Source organism: Cimex lectularius, unplaced genomic scaffold, assembly GCF_000648675.2.
Source record: "Cimex lectularius strain Harlan isolate CLEC.00 unplaced genomic scaffold, Clec_2.1 scaffold129, whole genome shotgun sequence".
Lineage (NCBI taxonomy): Eukaryota > Metazoa > Arthropoda > Insecta > Hemiptera > Cimicidae > Cimex > Cimex lectularius.
This window is the reverse complement of record NW_019392715.1, coordinates 499,563-514,052: the sequence shown is the minus strand read 5'-3', so window position 1 is coordinate 514,052 and position 14,490 is coordinate 499,563. Positions and strand designations below refer to the sequence as shown.

General features: G+C 36.6%; 1 protein-coding gene and 1 pseudogene across 6 annotated transcripts in view; one reads left to right on the top strand and one right to left on the bottom strand.

Annotated features, from left to right (window-relative positions):
• Positions 1 to 14,490, bottom strand: part of LOC106665607 (myosin light chain kinase, smooth muscle-like) — a 94,271-nt gene that overhangs the window by 21,701 nt on the left and 58,080 nt on the right. For all 6 annotated transcript variants that reach the window (XM_014392108.2, XM_014392111.2, XM_014392109.2 and 3 more), the window contains exon 9: positions 5,724 to 5,892. In XM_014392108.2, the coding sequence (XP_014247594.1) occupies positions 5,724 to 5,892 (169 nt within the window). The remainder of the gene's footprint in view (positions 1 to 5,723; positions 5,893 to 14,490) is intronic.
• LOC106665583 lies at positions 13,404 to 14,170 on the top strand (annotated as a pseudogene).

Genomic DNA, 14,490 nt, shown 5'->3' with positions numbered 1-14,490 from the left:
CAGGATTCGAATCCACGACCTTCGGCTAAATAGGCCGCTACTCTACCACTTGAGCTATCATGACTTCGATCCACTCGGACATCAACCTCCCATCGCAACCGCAACTTTTGAATTTTCCCTCCTTTTTGCCATTTTTCAAATGTAGTGTAATCTATTTGATTCTCGGCGACAAATGGTTGAGTAGCGGCGTATCAAGCCGAAGGTCGTAGGTTCGAATCCCGCTCGTGACACTGAATTTTCTATCTCAACTAAAAACCTTCATTAATCGAATGATATTAATTGGTCAAGCGGGCCACGAAAACTAGTGGAATTAAAACCAATACCGAAAGAGCAAAACTTAACTTGTGGCCAAACGCTCTTACATTTATGCAAAAAGTGTGAGAATGTGTCTCGAAAATATACGACTTGGTAAAAGATTTTACACTAGGGACGTGATTGTATTCTGTTATTTTCAAGAGAACTTTGACCCTCATACGAAACGAATCTTCGAAAACAAACATCTTTCTGATAGGATTTCCAGATGTAAACAATTGATGGAGTTTATCACCCAACAAACAAAATCCATCGAATTTTCTGAACATGTAACCCCAGTAACCCCGAGCTTCCGATATCAGTATTACAAAATCTGAGCCCCGAAATATTTTTTTTGTTCAGCTAACATCAGCTCTCTTCCCGCTGATACCTTAGAACAGTGGTCGGCAAACTCGTCATCCAAAAGAGCCAAATATAAACAAAAATACAAAATTGAAGTTTATTCAAAGAGCTATTTTTTAAACTTAAGCTTTGCTTTAGTAGACATTTTTATGGAATTAATTAGAATTAAGTACACTCTCGAGTTTGCCTTTGCTGAATATGTCTTAGTTTAACTAACGGTACATTAAATAAAACTTGGTATCATTCTTATATAAAGATAATATTTATTTAAAAATGTAACAAGTTAAATAGTATAAAAGGTATCCTTAAAACACTACAAATACTCCGCTAATGTGAACAATGGCCTCGCATTTCCCTGGAAAGTAGGTGTAAAGCCAGAAACACACTTACCCGATGCAACGCCATGCGACGCTACCCAACGCCTTGCCACGTTTTGGTGGGGTGTGCACATCTATCCGACGTAAGTACACGTCGCGTACAGTCCGCAGCGTTTATCACAATAATCACTATCACAATCGCAACGCATCGTTTGTTCTTAATGCACTATTTTGATCAAAACCTTGTAATAAATTGTTAGTTAAATTTTATGAGCACAACCATTTAATAAATTGTTTGTTAAACTTAATTGTTTTAAATAAAGTTACTCCTAACCATCTAATTAAACAATGTTTATAAAAACTTATGCATTTTTGATCTCGTTTAATTTGGTTTACATTAAAATAACATGTTGTAATTAATATAACGACAAAATTACATGTACTTAGTTTGAAATATACTACCAAAAATATGAGTGTCCTGTTCTGATCCTACCCGACATTACAAATTTGTGTAATTTTACGAGCAAAACTATGAAATAAATTGTTAATTAAATTTTATGAGCAAAACCGTGTAATAAATTGTTCCAATTTTAGTATATGTACCGCCGAAGCGAGTACAATAAATTGTTAGTTAAATTCATTATATCAAAAAATCGTATTCCGGTGTTTTGATTAATTTTCTACCAAACCATTAAAATTAATTTTTTAAATAAAAACTAATTAATTTTTAATCACAGTTAATTTGGTTTATATTAAAATAAGTATGTTGTAATTAATATAACGACAATAATACATGTAGTTTGAATAAAAATATGTGTCCGGTTCTTTTGACTTCGACTGTACTCGATGCGACCCGACGAAAATCTGGACAGTGGGGATCGCAGAGCGTCGGGTAAGTTAGCGTGGATAGCATCGGGTAGATTTGCACGGGGGTAATGCAACCTTATGTAAAATCGGAGTTTGGATTTGCGTCGGGCAGCATCGGGTAGCGTCGCATGGCGTTGCATCGGGTAAGTGTAAGTCTGGTTTGTTTGTTGTTTTTAATTTTAGGAACGATTTCAAGTTCTCATAGATAAGCCGATTTCTTAATCTACTCTTGATAAAGTTCATGCTTGAAAATGATTGTTCTCATAAATATGTAAACCCAAGAACAGCAAACGCTTGTTTCTTCAGTTGATCATCATCATCCAAGTGTTAAAAATCATATCTTCCCTCGCCAGAGTCTGCACTAAACATTTAATGAAAGAGCCGCATCCAAGAAGTCAAAGAGCCGCGGTTTGTCGACCACTGCCTTAGAACAATTCCGACATGGATCTGCTCTTTCTAATCGTTCTAACAATAAGTTCTACATTCCTCTCTGATACTTCTCGTTTTTTTTCCATTCTACTTTTACCGCTGTGTTAATTTAAAACGAGCCAAATGACGTAAAAACATGGCAATTAGACATGTTTTTCATAGATTGTTAATTTTGTGGCAGGGACCGCGGTGCCTGCATGGTTAGTGTGTCAGCCTCTCGGCTCATCACAGACCCTGCGAAAGAGGAATTTTCCAATGAATATTTTGACGCAAGCATCTCCCAATCATTCAGCAAATACAAAGTGATCCTGTGGATATCTCAAGCAAATCCGATGGAGTTGCATGTTCTTAATTAAAGGTTTCATTAAAACTCCCATTGTCGGTAAACGTTATGTTATGACAACGTCAACGGAGGTGGAAGAAGGGAGAGCGTCCTTGCGAGGTCGGTGGCTTCCATCTAAGGGCATTATTAGGCTGTCTTATCCCGGCTATACTCAGAGACTTACTCGACTGCCAAATCTGTGTCAATCCGGTCTCACCTCCAAAAAAACTAGTTTACTCCGGTAAATCAGGCTTGTTTATGAAACTGAAAAACGTGCCAAGAGCAAATAAAGGCGGCTTTTATCCTCTAACTGGCTCTTCAGGTCATAATATCTTATGAATTATGGCTACGATGTAATCAAGGAAATAAAAGAGATATTCTATAGTTTTTTGTCCCTTGGATGGATCGTAAACTTGTTTTTAGGTGCCACAAATTTATTGACTTACATACTGTTTGACGAGAAACATTTTTGTCAACACAATCATTAATCAATTACGACGAAACAAACAAATATGCACTATTTAAACTTCATTGTTTAATTCGTCATAATTAATCATTCATTAGCAGCAGGAGGTGAGTCAATAAATGTCGGTTTTCATTTCTATGATAAACAGAGGCAATACACCAATTGACTATAAAACCTAAAGGTAACCTGACGAGTATTTGACATTTGTCAGAAGCTACCTTTAGTTTTTATAGTCAATTGGTGTCAAACAAAAAACCTAAAGGTAGCTCCTGACGAGTATTTAGCCAGAAACACACTTACCCGATGCTACGCCATGCGACGCTACCCGATGCTACCCGACGCAAATCCAAACTCCGATTTTACATAAGGTTGCATTACCCCCGTGCAAATCTACCCGATGCTATCCACGCTAACTTACCCGACGCTCTGCGATCCCCACTGTCCAGATTTTCGTCGGGTCGCATCGAGTACAGTCGAAGTCAAAAGAACCGGACACATATTTTTATTCAAACTACATGTATTATTGTCGTTATATTAATTACAACATACTTATTTTAATATAAACCAAATTAACTGTGATTAAAAATTAATTAGTTTTTATTTAAAAAATTAATTTTAATGGTTTGGTAGAAAATTAATCAAAACACCGGAATACGATTTTTTGATATAATGAATTTAACTAACAATTTATTGTACTCGCTTCGGCGGTACATATACTAAAATTGGAACAATTTATTACACGGTTTTGCTCATAAAATTTAATTAACAATTTATTTCATAGTTTTGCTCGTAAAATTACACAAATTTGTAATGTCGGGTAGGATCAGAACAGGACACTCATATTTTTGGTAGTATATTTCAAACTAAGTACATGTAATTTTGTCGTTATATTAATTACAACATGTTATTTTAATGTAAACCAAATTAAACGAGATCAAAAATGCATAAGTTTTTATAAACATTGTTTAATTAGATGGTTAGGAGTAACTTTATTTAAAACAATTAAGTTTAACAAACAATTTATTAAATGGTTGTTCTCATAAAATTTAACTAACAATTTATTACAAGGTTTTGATCAAAATAGTGCATTAAGAACAAACGATGCGTTGCGATTGTGATAGTGATTATTGTGATAAAGGCTGTGGACTGTACGCGACGTGTACTTCGTCGGATAGATGTGCACACCCCACCAAAACGTGGCAAGGCGTCGGGTAGCATCGGGTAGCGTCGCATGGCGTAGAATCGGGTAAGTGAGTTCCCGGCTTTTGACATTTGTCAGAAGCTACCTTTAGGTTTTATAGTCAATTGGTGTCAAACAAAAAACCTAAAGGTAGCTCCTGACAAATGGCAAATGCTCGTATTGAAAGGGACAATGGGCACCCCCCTTAGAGTGAGAATAGACGATAAAAACATCAAACCAAGCCAAGAAGTCAAATACCTTGGCGTTGTTATAAAGGAGAGATTGAATTCTTTCCCACACGCTCTAAAAATCCGGGAATCCACACGCTGTACCTTTGCAAAATTAAGCAGGATAGCCAAATCAACATGGGGGCTCAGCTCAAAGACAATGATAACAATCTACAAGAGCGTCTATATCCCTATGGCAACGTATGGTGCAGCATCCTGGGGAAGAAAACTGCAAGGTAAAACCAAACAGGTACTAGAACAAACCCAGCGAATTGCTTTACTGAGGATATCGAAGGAGTACAGAACGGCTTCCACTCACGCTCTCCAAGTGTTAATGATAGCAACAGCCATTGACTTGGGCATAAAAGTTCATATTGCAAAGAGATAGCTGAAGAAGGGACTGCTACCAGGCCTGCCCGCTTAGAGGAGCATGAAGCGAATTGTCTAAGAAATGCACCCAACAGCCAAAATTTTCTCAACGGGCAACCGACATCTGGCAAAGCAGATGGGAAAATAGTGCCAAGGGCAGGCTTACTTATGACTTCTTACCCATCATTAAAGAGAGAAAAAACATAGTTGGGTGCAGCCAGATTTTTGGTCCACACAAATGCTCACGGGGCTTGGAAACTTTGCTGTTTACCTAGACAAATTCAAGAGAGCTAACACCAAACAGTCAGTTGTGCAATGTTCCTGAAGACGTACGACACAAGCTATTCTTCTGCCCAAGCTTTGTACAACTTCGTCAAGACCCGCGAAACAGTTTGCACAATATATGGCCTCCTTCTGGAGGTCACAAGGCAATTCTTTGAAGGAACTTGTGAAAAGCGAACGAACGTATCGTGTGTTCAAACAGCTTACACAGAGCACCCTAGCGGGTAGTAAACCAAGTAACCATAAGTAAACCATACCTGTGATTAAACTGTGATATATTTAAGTGTATAACTTTAGTTCAGATAATTCCGAGCTGGTTACTTCTTTAAAAATAAGTTGACATTGTTATACAGTACTTAAGACTGTGATTGTTCTTTATTGCTTAAATTATTATATTTATATAATTTTTAAAATTTTTAATTTTGTATTTTATGTAATGATTGTATAATATTATTTGACGATGTGGGGGGGGGGCAGAGGCAATAGACTAGCAGAGGAATGAATCTGTTAATTTGTATATGATCTGGCAAGTCCAGATCCCATCCATCCAAAAATAATTCAGTTAATTTTATAGTTTGATGATTCATTGATAATTAATAGCAATTCTTACCTTGAGCAAACACTTGCAACGAGAATCGAGCGTTAGCGTAGCCATGTGAATTCGTCGCCTGTGCCAAGTAATGACCGGAAAAATAAAGTTTACACCGTCTGACCTCCAACCAGTGATCCGATCCGTCGTTTCCGATCAGAAACTGGTCTTTCTCACGAAAGTATTCCACCTAGAAATGATAATATATCATGTATATATTATGTACACATATATTTAAATAATAAAGATTTTATGTAATCATGGTATGTAATAAATTCCCTATGCTACCCCTGGCATTCCTTCCTTGTCCTATCTAGCACACATTAAGTTGCTCTTTATGCCCGTGTTTTGTTTTCTTTATTTGTTTTCATGTGTTTTTGCAAATTAATCTACTACGGTACTTTCATTGCGTAAAGGCTTACGATTCACTCGCTCTCTCTCTCTCTCTCTTTCTCTCTCTCTCTCTCTCCCTCTCTCTCTCTCTGTTCTCTCTGTTCGCAATAGCAGAGGTCATATAAACCCTCAGGGTGCCGGTGTTTTTGAAAAAAAAAGCCCATTTGTAAGTATGTCGAGTTCTAATGCAGGGCCGCTGGATTCGAACCCGGGACCTTTACTTTACAGTGATGAGCGCCGTGTCAAAGCCTAAACCGTTGTACCCACCGACGCCACCTTCTCTAATTGATCTTTCCAATTTTGAATTTTATTGTTGTACAAAGTATTCCTTTTTGAAAATTATCACACAATAGCATAACTGCAGTCGATACCGGATAATTTTCAAGTTTACCGTATTCGAACTTTATTGATACATCAGGTAGAATTGAGAACTTAGTCCATCGAGAACTTCAAAGCTCAAGATGATCGAACCAACGACCACTATCGTCTTCGTCAGTTGTTTTCAATATTACGGAGAAATAATTAAACACAAATTGTAATAAAAATTATTGTAAAATTGAGTTTGTAATTCATTTCAGATTATAATAAAATACAACTATTAATTCACTAATTTCGTGGTCCGCTTGACCAATTAATATATTACAATTAATTAAGATTTTTAGTTGAGATAAAAAAGTCAATGGCACGAGCGGGATTCGAACCCACGATCTTCGGCTTGATACGCCACTGCTCTACCACTTGAGCTATCGTGACCTCGATCCACTCGGACACCAACTTCCCATCTCAACCGCACCTTTTGAATTTGAAAAATGGCAAAAAGGAGGGAAAATTCAAAAGGTGAGGTTGAGATGGGAAGTTGGAGTCCGAGTGGATCGAGGTCACGATAGCTCAAGTGGCAGAGCAGCGGCGTATCAAGCCGAAGATCGTGGGTTCGAATCCCGCTCGTGCCATTGACTTTTTTATCTCAACTAAAAACCTTAATTAATTATAAAATACAAGGTAAGTATAATAGGTGTTTTAAATAAAAATAGTAATAAATAAAATAGTGCTTAATGTTGTAAGAAAACAATACGTATTCTGTAACAATATATTTATACATGTATTTAGAAATTTTGCCGGAATTTCACGGAATTAATCACAGATTAATTAATAGACATTTTTAAATAAACAAGACATTAACGATTTTCAAAATCAAATTTGGCATAAACGTAAGGCCATAAGGGTAAAATTTAAGTGTACAGCAGAAATTATTGGCGGTTTATCGTTATGACCTTGGGATTAGATCAAGATCAGGTCGCTGGGAGGGATGACAAAAGAGGTACACATTAGAAATCGAAATGACAAAGTTAAAACAAGAATATAATGAAACGGCTATAGAATTTTTTCATGGGTTGTAAACTTTGTTAAATATTTTAAAGACTTGTCAAAGGAATCATTTCGTAAATACAAAAGCACCGATTTTTAAGGCCATACTAAAACGACTATTATTACTAGGATGAAAAGAACCACTATGATCCCTAATTCTATTCAAATTTTTAAATGAAGCATTAGGAATGCTCACGAATGATTTTGGAACGCTATATTCAAAAAATCAATCGTTCACAAATTAATCTGATAACACAACTAGGGAAATCAATAACGACAAAAGTTAAATTATTTTAACAATTTAAACTAGAAAAATTCACACGCCTGATGATCAACTTAATTATTAAGCAACATGTTAAAGAAAATAAGCCTACTCCAATGAGTACCTCTACTCGTAATATCGGGTAATAAAAATATGGTAATCTCCCCAAATAAAAAAAATTCCATGAAATATAATCTTCCAATCGCAGAAGACAATTAAGTATTGGAAAATATTAATAATGTTGATTTGAGAGAAGAGATCAATCCCACGGATTTAAAATCATATGAACATGAAGAAAACTCGAATAATTTTTAGGAGTGGGCGAAAACACATCCCCGAATTTCACTCTATGACTCGGGAAAGGAAATGTAGTATTGCTCAATGTGGTATTTCCAAAATACAATTTCAAATTTTTAATTAAGAACTAAGAAAGTATTCTTTTGTAATCCAAATTATTGTAGGAAATCTATTAAATACAATCTTTCAACGGCTCTCAGCCACAGCTCAGAAAATTTTCGACTACGATAGGATATATTTGAACTTAATAATATTAATTTTAAATTCTTTCTGTTAAATTTCACAAGGAATTTGTTCTATTTTTAAGTATCTATGTTGAACTGGCACTACTTTACTTAGTGGGTCCGTCTACACTTGCAGGTTTGTTACTCAAACGTATATGGAGAAGGAAGTATTTTTTGATGAAACAGTTAAAAAACTCCGTCAATAGCATAACTGAATGCGTTTAGAAAACAAAGGCAGTACTATATTTAACTTTAACTCCAGTCCATATCAGTTCTCAAGGATCCTGTTTATTATGGGTAATTGCAGTGACTATATGGTGTACATAGTAATAGCCCATAATCATCCACCTCTTCTCGATTTTAGATTTTGATAAAACACGATTAATTATTTTGCCATTTGTGGAGGTCTTTCTGAAGATTGAAACGTGACTAGTTAATTGAACAAAACAAGCGATAATGATTATAATCGATACTAGAAGTACTGACGACTAAAACTGAAGTAAAAATATCAACTCTTTAAAAAAAGGTAATTATTTATTATTTTACATGTACTGTTAAATAAATTTTTGCATCTCCAAGGGGACAAATGGTAAGCACAATATATTAACATTTTCACTGTATCGAGATTAAAAATAGGTTATATCAAAATTTATTAGGTTTCGTGGTCCGATTGACCAAATAAATTCTTTCCAATTGATTAATCTTTAATTAAGGTTATGGTTGAGATAAAAAGTCAGTGTCACAAGCAGGATTCGAATCCACGACCTTCGGCTAAATAGACCGCTACTCTACCACTTGAGCTATCGTGACTTCGATCCACTCGGACATCAACCTCCCATCTCAACCGCAACTTTTGAATTTTCCCTCCTTTTTGCCATTTTTCAAATGTCGTGTCATCTATTTGATTCTCGGCGACAAACGAAATGGCCACGGAGAGCTTTAGTGAAGTATACTTCATTTTGCTTATAACATTTATTAGGTTTCGTGGTCCGATTGATCAAATAAATTCTTCTCAATTGATTAATCTTTAATTAAGGTTTTGGTTGAGATAAAAAGTCAGTGTCACAAGCGGGATTCGAACCCACGACCTTCGGCTAAATAACCAAAAATGGCCTAAAGGAGGGAAAAGTGGTAGAGCTTTTAACGCCGTAGAGCAGCGGCGTATTTAGCCGAAGGTCGTGAGTTCGAATCCCGCTCGTGACATTTACTTTTTTATCTCAACCAATACCTTACGTAAAGATTAATTAATTGAAAGATATGATTTGGTCAATCGGACCACGAAAACTAGCGAATATTTTTCTATGTTGAAGTATTCGCAGATTTTTTTTATTACCGTAATATGGTTTGCAATTCTTTGTTTAATCAACCAAAATAAATTTTTAATGATCCCATTTAAATAATATAAAAAAGATAAAAGCTTCATTTGGTATTTTTTTAAAATGTGTTATATATTTCTATTTCAGCGGTTAGCGATAAGATATTTTCGAATTGTAGATCTGTGGGAAGAACCCATGGAATTCAGCTGATTGCGCCAAGAGAATGCTGTCCCGGTCCAAACTAAGCGTGAATATCTCAGTTATCAGGCCCAGATTTATCTAAATAGGCTTCTCGTTAATGGCTTTTCGTAAATAACCTTAATCGCTCTCCAAACGTAAAATAAATCAAGAAAAAAATTCATCAAACCCAGAAAGCTCACCTTTATGTAATATTCAACGTATAAGTTCTAGAAATATATATATATCTGTTCTTTTTCTTTTCTTTCGCGCATATTTTGTTTTAAACTGCAGCCATTTGAGCGTCTCGATCTGGTCTCTGATTTCAAATATATACTACGTTGATATTCTAGAATGCTAGTCTCTCGTTTGTACCTCAGGTTGTCAAATACAGAATAGAAACAAAACATTCAATACATCACCACAAACATAGATGTCTGGACACATTCACTCTCCCGGAGTACTCGATATTCCTCGGGGCGGGGTTAAATCACCCCTTCCTTTCATGCTAATAAATTACATTCATTCCAATAAATTAACATAAAGTCAAACACAGACATTCGTGAAATTGTTAGTAAACCGTTAGCCTGACCGTAAAACAGCTCGAAACAACATCTGTAGAGGATTAATTTCTGCGTCGAATGAGATTAAATCCAGCCTGATCGGCGGAAAATTTCATTTTTGGCGATTTTTCGAAGTTCACCATTTCTGACATTTTATCGAAAATTCACAAGTTGAACACCCTATCAAAAAATTCTCCGTTACAAACCACGTTTGTTGGTGATCGAATTCACATTAGACCAACCCTACTCCGATTCATGAAACATTCGAATTTTGGCTAATTTACTGCTTTTCACCCAAATCGAATGTTACTGTTTTCTGATGGGTACCCCCTACTGAATGAAATAATGTACAAAAAATCTAACGGAGAATGTGTTCAAGTTGTGAATTCATTCCAATAGAGTAAAATATAAACAACAGGCAGTACTAACATAAAAGTCTGGTCACATTCACTCCCCCAGAGTACTCGATATTCCTCGGGGCGTGGCCGAACCCACTCCATTCGCGCTAATAACTTACTTTTGCTCCCCATACATCACACTCTCACCCCAGAGTACTCGATATTCCTCGGGGCGTGGCCGAACCCACTCCATTCGCGCTAATAACTTACTTTTGCTCTCCAGACATCGCACACTCACCCCAGAGTAATAGAGATATTCCTCGAGGCGAGGTAAATAACCCCTTCCTTTCACGCTAATAAATTACATTCATCCTAATATATTAACATAAACACCACACAAACACGATACAAACACTTCACACACAGCACAAGCACAGCACAAACACACATAAACTATATACATCTGAAAATCCCTGTAGCCCGGAGGTACCGGAACAGCGATCTGTGCCCGCTGCCGTGCCCCTAGACTATTCACAGGTCCGATGATATGCCAAAATATTGTCTACATAAATCAAGCCTTCTACAATTGAAGAGGTGCACGAATGTTATTCTATCCTTACATAACGGGCACCTACGCGGACGCTTTCCGGCCAGAGGTGCCCGTGCGTTATTGTTGTATGCCCTATGCGTAGTCTTGTCAGTATGGCCTTTTCCCTTTTCGAACCGTTCCCCGTGGACCAGGGACCGACTTCTTTCTTAACCTGCCACAGTTTGGCAGGGTTATTTCTATTTCTTCCATGCGTTATATCCATTCCATTAATTACATGGAGAATTATCGACCATGATCGATGTTTAACATTGATTGTGGGAATCAGGAATTTCGTATCAATCGTATTCGTAATCACTGCATCGAAATAATGTATATATAAATTTATGTAAAAGGTTGAGATGGTAAGTTGGTGTCCGAGTGGATCGAAGTGACGATAGCTCAAGTGGTCGAGCAGCGGCGTATCAAGCCGAAGATCGTGGGTTCGAATCCCGCTCGCGCCATTGACTTTTTTATCTCAACTAAAAACCTTAATTAATTGTAATATATTAAGTGGTCAAGCAGACCACGAAATTAGTGAATTTATGTAAAATAATATGTAATTACGACATTATTGAGAAACATAAACACTAGTCATTATGTTTGACTCACTATATATGCTTTTCACAATTCTAGATTTCATTAATGGATGCATATTTTTATTTATATTAATTGTGAAAAATACTACTATTTACAGAAGGATATACCAGCTCGAAGGGTACTGAGTATGTGTCTACGATTTTGAAAGTCGCCAGCAGAGGTAATCGATATGTTTTTATCACGCCTATCACCACGTTGTTCAAAAACCAGCAGGTAATACTCTGATAATTTTGCTATTGTATTCGATTTAAAGGAAGAAAGCAATTACGTTGTTTCTTTTTCTGCTGAGCTTTAACCTTTCTGATGTATTCACTGTCCGCATTTTTACTGTTTTCCACACTCATAATCCATTTCAGTCTGGAATCATTATCATACAGAGAGTTTGTGCAATTATTCTTCAAATAAAGCAGAAAACCACGTTACGCTAATTGTTAATTCGATGCCGAAGAGCGTAATCACATTGATAACGAACAAAATGCACAAGCCCAAAAAGGACGTAAGTGAGATCAGTTGCATCTTAAATTTTTAATCATGAATCATTGAATGCGTTCAAAAATAACTGAAAACGAGGTTTTGAATTCCTCCCATTAATTATAATTTTGATTTATTAAATTACTATTTTTCGTGGTCCGCTTGAGCTCTTCGTGGCCACTTCATTTGAAAAATGGGAAAAAGGAGGGAAAATTCAAAAGGTGGGGTTGAGATGGGAAGTTAGTGTTAGAGTGGATCGAAGTCACGATAGCTCAAGAGGTAGAGTAGCGGCGTATCAATCGTGGGTTCGAATCCCGTTCGTGACACTGACTTTTTTATCTCAACTTAAAGCGTTAATTAATATTTTGATTTATTGTGGGACGGGCTCTTACGGAACGATTTCAAGTCCAAGGAGTCCTAATTTTAGAGGCTTCATATGATGGATCGAGGGGCTACGTAACGGCGGAGCCGAGGTGATCTTTAATTTATTAACAGAAGTTAAAAGCGACTTGAATCAGTTTTTGTTCACTTTTTCCAAAAAATTGACCCACTTTTAATTTCCAAACTGTGGAATGTTCTTTCTTATATGTAATTCTAAATGTTTTCTTATTACATTTTATTCGGGTCATGTCAGAACAACTAAAATACATGTCTTATTTAAACACACACACACACACAAACATATATATATATATGTTCTTTTTGTATATTCTTCGCCAGAAAACCTAGACCCGGAACGGGTGAAAAGCGCCTAAAAGTGTAGAAACGTTACTACCTTTAAACAGAGGCTTAATTTGGGCAATTGAGCGCGACAAAGACAACTTATAAAAGAGCTGCCACGGATTACTTGGTTTATTTATCTCAATTCTCTCCTATGCATTTACGTTCATCAAGTCATGGGTTCATGCCTGATAGTCCAAGGCAAAGGGTAAAAGTCTTAATGTTGCAATAGTCAGGTAGGCAACTACACGCTTTCAATATAAAACTAATTTCTGGCATCACTGATCGGATTTGTTTGAAGTTAATTTTTTTAAAACTATTTGACAACAGAAAACAAAAGACAACTTAATTCATAGTGTGTAAAATGTGAACTAGAAACAGCCAACTAATATATGCACAAGATTCAAATAATGCTTTTTTAAATTTGAAAGTTGAAAAAGTAAATCGACTCTGTTGACGACAGATTTCGTTTCCTATTTGACCAACAAAAGTTGAATCGTAAAAAATAAGTTCAGGTCCGGGAATAAATCCTCCGGTAGATTTCGACGCAGAAAACGTCTCCGACGGAACCTCGGACTATCGCACAGATCAAACAGCAAAGAAAGAGTGAGAGGGCAAATAATTTCTTTAGACTCACACAGAAAACAAGAAAACCAAGATGGCTGCTTTCGTGGCGAAGCAGATGGTTGGCAACAAGTTAAATGCCGTTAAAGGATTGTTTTCTTCCGAATTTAAAACGGCCAAAGGTGCCGGAGGGGGACAATAATGACGCCGATGACAAAGAGAAGGAGGAGGAGGCCGAACGAGAACGGCAGGAAGCCATCCGGGAGCCGGAGGAAAGGAGAAATGAGAAACACAAGAAGATGGAAGAGGAAAGAGAAAAAATGAGACAAGTATAATATTAAGAAGAAGGAATACGTGATTGAACAACCTCCTGAAGAACCAAGAAGAAGGCGCCAAACGGAAGAGGACCTAGGAGGCAAAGCGATAGTACTCGTTTTATTAGAGGAGCTACGAACTATCGGCCGTAGTAAACAATGATTACATTTTCCACGGAGAACCTCGCCAAGTACTACTTAAGCTAACCTGTCATTATGTTTCTCAAACCATCTGTACATGGCACAGACACGTGACATCACAGGAGCAAGTCGCCATCAACCCATTTCACTTTCATTGACATTATCGTCAATATTGTATAACTAAGTGTAAAATAGTATAATACCAAAAGGAAGAGACAATAATAAAAAAACAATCAATGTATACAGCAATAATCAGTAGATAGAATAAAAAACAATCAATGGGTATAGCAATAATCAGTAGATAGTGAATGATTTTTTCTTCTTCTTTTTTTTGTTTGTTTGTAACGGGGAGAGAAGCCCTAGCCCCCCTAGCCGACATTAACGAGATATATCCAGAACATGTGTACGTATTTACTGACGGCTCTTCCATCGATGGCAAAACAGGTTATGCCTTTTT